At 34.7% G+C, this 6,296-nt stretch overlaps 1 protein-coding gene and 1 long non-coding RNA gene across 2 annotated transcripts; both read right to left on the bottom strand.

Moving 5' to 3' along the window:
- Window positions 1-432: 432 nt before the first annotated feature.
- On the bottom strand, window positions 433-1,123 carry LOC118349484. Its single transcript, XR_004802439.1, has 2 exons — window positions 827-1,123; window positions 433-711 (listed from the first exon to the last, which is right to left on the bottom strand). It is a non-coding gene; the product is annotated as an uncharacterized LOC118349484 (long non-coding RNA).
- Window positions 1,124-1,389: 266 nt separating this feature from the next.
- LOC108994483 (protein TIC 20-v, chloroplastic) lies at window positions 1,390-2,310 on the bottom strand. The gene has a single exon (XM_018969711.2). The coding sequence runs from the start codon at window positions 2,265-2,267 to the stop codon at window positions 1,635-1,637; it is 633 nt and encodes a 210-aa protein (XP_018825256.1). The 5' UTR covers window positions 2,268-2,310; the 3' UTR covers window positions 1,390-1,634.
- Window positions 2,311-6,296: the final 3,986 nt, after the last annotated feature.

Below are 6,296 nucleotides of genomic sequence, written 5' to 3'. Positions count from 1 at the left end.
ATGATAGTGATGAATGCCTGAGGATCCAAGATGGTGGCCGCTGGTAAGTTAATAGTTCTGGATGAACAGCTGAGGAGACATTGGATATCCTGAGCTCCAAAACTTATAGACCAATGTGGCATAAAGCCGGTCCCGACTCTGTTGGATAGTTGATTATCTCATAGGCTTTGATGGGGAAGCATGCCACTAATGTCCTCTATTCAATCAGCTTGCAATAATGATCTATGAATGCGTACAGAAGAAACTTTGACCACAATTCTAAAGTTCTAAAACTGGCTTCAATAGATGAGAGGAATCTTGGGAACGGAACTCCAAACAGGAGCCGTTGAACATCATTTCAATTGGTTCCAAGTGTTTCACATTGGTACTAGATAGACAGGCCTCTACATCCATAAGATGCTAGCACAAAGAAAAGAACACCTGTTTCATTTGATACTAAGCATTTACACCATCTCAATACCTTGAGATGGACTAAAATTCACTAAATACCCGTTGGAATACCCAGACACTGACCAAAGTCTCGTATCAGCAATCTCCAATATCAGCATGCTCTCTAACAAAGAGTTCTATCTACCACCATGAAATGTCTTCCGCAATGGTTGTCTGGTATATGGATTACAAGTTCTTGCCATGTGAGCCATCAGGGGAACTGGCTCTCCACCATCACCACCTGCTTGGCAAGAGCCTCTACAGTCTACACTCAAGGCTTCCCTAAGCAGCACAATGAAAATCAATCTACCATGGCAACATGCCAACATACGTAATGCTATACACTGACAGAGATGTGATGAAACCAGTAGAGCATGGAAAAATGTACAATAGTTACCCCTGGCCCCGTTTCCAAGGCTCCTCCACAATGCAGGATATCCTATTTCTTTTAGTGAGGCTCCATTACCAACCAACATGCTCAATCTTTCAAATCCAGAAAACTGCAGGAAGATCACCTCTCTTATGGTGCCGCTACTGCTCACAAGACTAGATTTTAGATAAAATTCTCTAACCAATTGGTAACTATCTTCTCATCTACTATCTTTTCCTCGTCCACCAAAGGAAAACATTTCAAAGAGAAACTACGTGAGCAATAATGACATGAATTCATCCATTGTAGAAAAATTTTGTTTGGATGTTGAAGTGAGTTGAGTTGAGTTGAGTTGAGATGATAAAATATTGTTAGAATATTATTTTTTAATATTATTATTATTTTGAAATTTGAAAAAATTAAATTGTTTATTATATTTTATATTGGGATTTGAAAAAGTTGTAATGATGAGTTGAGATGAGTTGAGAGGATTTTTGAAACACCCAGGACCATTCAAGTACGCCTAAAAAAACCCCCAATATCCTAGTGTTCGGTATACTTCAATATCCCAAACATGAACATCAACCATCAATGTCAAAAGGCCACTCCTAAATTCCCATTATATATGGTACAAGTCAACAACCTGTTACCAAATCAAGAGTTTCCTCCATTTCATTGGGAAAAAAAAACATAGTGATACAACAATACCAGGAATGAATTGTGCAAGTTTCTTCCTTTCATAACGAGTACATCCTAGTGTAAAAATCTAGAGCACTTTCTTTAAAAATGAATTAAGATCGGCTAATAAAGCTACAGATGAGAACCAGACGGCTGCTCAAAGAACTTGCCTGTCAGCAGCTTCAGCAACAATGGGTAATCTGGGCACCTGACCCAGCAAGCAAGAAGAAGACCCATAAAGCAAAGAAACCAGAAGGAACAGAAAAACAGTGCTGTCTAAGCTCATCAACAAGTCCAAGCCCCACCCACCCCTTGGATTGAAGCTTCTCTCCAAAACATCAGGAAAAATCAGTAGCACATCAAGCACAATAGCTTGCATGGTATTGAACCTCACGTACCTAGTAAAGTTGCGGTTCCTCACAACCAAGAAGTAAAGGGTCAAGAACACCAAGAACCCATTAAAGGGAAAGCTCTTAAAGACCCTTATAGCCGGTACCAAAGGCTGGATAAGAGCTTGCATGGGAGTGATCTGGGTGATAACGTACTTTCCGTACTGTATGCCATCAAAGAAGGGGTAGAAGTAACATACGGCTGAGATTAAGCGGTCCGGGGCATCAGCTGAGCCGCTGCCATTGGACTGGGCATTGATGTGTGTTCTTCTGGGTTTTCTGGTTGGGCATATGGATTTCTTCGTAAGGTTAAGTTGTGCAAAAGAGGAATTAAGGAACGTGGAGTGGAGTAGGGGCCTGAGAGTGGAATTTAGTGGGTAGAAAAGGTTGGATATCGCCATATTCTTTGAGAGTGTTCGAGGATTGGTTTCTGATTATTTGGGAAGAAATAATTTCCTACAGTGAAAAAATATCTTTTATTTAAGATAAATGTACCAAACAAAGAACGCAGCCGTCGTCGTTTTCGGCCTTTTCCAGAGGCCGCAATAAAAAAATAAAAAATAAAAGAAGCTACGGTTCTGCCTATAAGAACACTTCTAATAGATTCTTTATCATATTTTTTAAAATATATTATTAAAATATATATTTTTATTTTATATATTAACTTTTATAATATATCATTAATTAATTAATTTATTTTTTTATATTATTTAAATAATATATTTTTTAATATTTTTTATTCATTTCAAATATGTTCTTTAATTATTAATAATATCTTTATACCTTTTGATATTTAGAATACCTCTCCATATATAATATCTTATTTTAAATTAATTCAAATTTATAAACTAAATCAAAATATAAATTAATTTAAACAATAAAAAATTATATAATAAAAATATTTTTCAAAGTACATGCAATGGGTTGTTGCACGTCTATAAAGATATACAAACCAATTGGAGTCATATGCAACTTTTTTTTTTTTTTTTTATCTGAGTCATATGCCGTTTTTTTTTTTTATTATTATTCATATGTAGCTTGTTTTTATATATATAGACCGAATATTGGAGTTACCCCAACCAACACAAAGGAAAGTGTAAGAACAAGAGAGAGAGAAAGAGGCCTGAAATGAAAATAGGAAATCTATAAGAAATGAGGAAAATCAGCTACTGAAGAGAGGGAAATTAATTTAAAATATTTACAGCCATAAATAATATTCTCTACATGTAGAGAAATTACGGTAACAAAATCTAAAATAAAAATGATATAAAACATCCATTGGACCTCACTTTTGTACAAATTTATTTATATTTTAAAGGTAATTTTATTTTACAACATCCATTGGAAGTGCTCCAAGGCCTTGTTTAGTTACGAATGAAATGAAATAAAAATTAAAAATTAAATTGAATATTATTATAATATAATTTTTATTTGAGAATTTGAAAAAATTTGAATTATTTCTTATATATTGTATGAGAGTTTAAAAAATAGTTATGCTTTTGAGCGATAAGGCTGCTTTCAACTTTATAACATGACCCAATCAAAAACTGACATCACAATATTACACAAGATAAAACAATGAGGATGACTACATAAGATTTCTACTTAAAATTAAAAACCCTAAAAAGTATTTTCCATTTCCTCTTTGTTGCTATCTAACCGGTATGGTTCAAAACAAAGAACTATCGAGGGTTCGAATCTCTCTCTCATTTTTTTTCTCGACGAATAGATTTTTTTTTTATTGATTTTATCATGCTCAGTATCATAAAAGAGAATGGCTTGGCTATCCCCCCTAGCCGAGCCATAATAGAAAAAAAAAAGATTAGATATAAATGAGTTGAAAATGAAAAGAAAGGAAAGACGTTATGCCTCTTTGTTCCTTCACCACCTATTGCCGCCACAGCCAGTTTGACGTAGCCAGTACGCAATCCAACGCAGCCACCATTATCGTCCTCTGTGGTTTGCTTTGAAGATGCATTTTCATTTCAGAGTCATCCTCGCCAACAACATTAAGATTTTGCTCCGATAATGCAGCCCACCCATGGATTTCAAGTCATCTTCATTTGGGAGTCATTTTCAATTTAAGGTGTTTGCCAAAAACAATAAATTACATTTTCAGTATGCCTTTGAAGATGCATTTTTCATTTCGAAGTTGATTTTCAGTATACTCATGTCCAATTGAACAAGATTTTTAATAATGCATTTTACCTTTTTGAGTCGATCTGGGTGAGGAGAGAGGACACTCTGTTTTCAGAAGAGAGGAACTTTCATTCTATTGTGTCGCGCATCCACTGTTAATCCATGGGTGGGCTATGTGGCAAAATATTATTTAAGGTTGTTTTGAGCCATTTGTCAGCATGACCGATGAGAAGATATTCCCTTGGAAAAATATAATAGTTAGATAAGATGAGATAGTTTATATAACCACACGAATCTGCTAAAGTTGCCTCCAATGTGATCTTGTCATGTGATGGCCACGTCATCGATTTATTTAAAATAAAATAAAATTGATGCTCGTCTTGGAGCATTTATTGTGATGGGATTTTGTTGTTTGGATTCGCGAGGGAGGTGGGAGGGTAGGCGGGAGGGAATCGGATTTTTGTCATAAATGGAGCTATGTCACTTTATTTATTATGCTTGGGAGAATTGCTACGTACAACCTTCCATGTGGAACCGTCGAGTAATTGATTGACGTGTTAACATAGAAATTTAAATTAAAAAGAAAATGAAAACCGAGAGAACCATCGGACTGAAGTCATTGAACCCAGAGAGGGAAAGGAAGAACGACTAAAATCCAGAATGAAGAGAGAAGGAAGGGCTGCGATTGAAACCTAGAAGGAATAAGGAAGAAGGAACGACTGAAACCGAGAAGTTCATATTTTTGTCGCCCAAACCCATTTCTATAGAGCATTTCGAGTGAAAGGAAGAAGACCACCCAACTGAAAAATGCCCAATCCCATTTCGACTACAGAGCATTTAGACTGAAAGAAAGAAGACCATTCTCCTCCTCCTTCCTCTTCTAATAGTTGTTGCATGAATTCTTTGATTCTCCTTAGTGAACGAATTGGTTCCAATCTCATGTGGTACCTCAACCACTCGTGCTTCGACGAGAAATCCAATTAACTAGAAGATCCTGAAAACAAAGAGAAACTAAAAGCAAAGCAGTCATTAATCGAAGCAATTAGCACCAAAAACGCCATGAATTTTTCTAGATTTTCATTCCTATTTTTTACTTCCATCTCCTGAATTTATTCTCTAATTATTGGGAATATAAATATGGTCTTCCCGATAATTCAGCACGCATAGTCGTTCACAACTGAGAATTATGTGCAGCCTGTAGGTTTTTTCCCCCCTTTTTTTTTTCCTTTTCCCTTGGGAATTTGACTCGAATGAATGGTGTTCCATCGACTTGGTACTACTTAAATTAAATTAAAAATAATTAATATGATGTTCTATCTTGATCAATGAGCTTTGTGGGAGAGAAGAAGAGAAGCTTGAGAGAGATAAAGGAGAAACAAATAGTAGGGGAGAATGGGGGATGCGATGAAGGAGAGCATAAGGGGAGAATGGGGGTTCACGATGAAGGGGGTTATCATGTTTTGTTTCTCCTGTCAATTCAATCAAAATTTGCTTGAATCCATTCTGAAATGAAGAGCATCATTTCATTTTCATTTTCATTTTCCACGAGGCTACGATTGCGTGCCGATTATCCCAGACGATTTGCAAGAAGCATTTTTCTTCATTCAAATGGGATAAATCGGGCAACTTTATATTGTCAGGATACTTTCCAGGTAGCAAAGTAGCAAGACAAAAAATGAAAATTTGTAACCTGTTTAAATTTTCTGAACATTGTAACGACAACTTTGAAGCTGTTATAATTGTTAAAAGAGTTCATAAAATTAGAGCTTCATTTTGTGTTGATGTTTACAAAAGTTATCTCTGTTACATGTATGCAGAAGTTTTATACATGATATTAACACGTTTATGTGCATGAAATTGTATAAATAACTTAAAGAAAAATAATATTTACAGTCTTAGATCGTATAAATTTCGTGTGAGCTTTTGAAAAAAAATGTGTGAATCTTAACCCACATGTAAGAAACATTTTTTTAACAATGGATTTTATTTTTTATTCAAATAGAGTGCTCAAGAATTTCATATATCCTAATACTACATCTTCCTAATTTATATTATTTTCAAGTTAATATAAGAGCAATGTTACGTACAGTCTCTAAATGGGGATTGCTCTAGTCAATTTTATTTTTTAAATTACAATAAAATGATACTTTTTTCATCTAATGAAAGATTTTGCACATACATTCCCCATTTGATGAAAAAAGATATCATTTTTATAAGAATATTATTGTAATTTTAAAAAAATTTAAAGATAAAATTTACTAGACCTATAATATAATCTCCATTTAAAGACT

This window comes from Juglans regia, chromosome 9 (genome assembly GCF_001411555.2).
Source record: "Juglans regia cultivar Chandler chromosome 9, Walnut 2.0, whole genome shotgun sequence".
In the NCBI taxonomy this organism is placed as follows: domain Eukaryota; kingdom Viridiplantae; phylum Streptophyta; class Magnoliopsida; order Fagales; family Juglandaceae; genus Juglans; species Juglans regia.
This window is presented reverse-complemented; position numbering and strand designations above follow the sequence as displayed.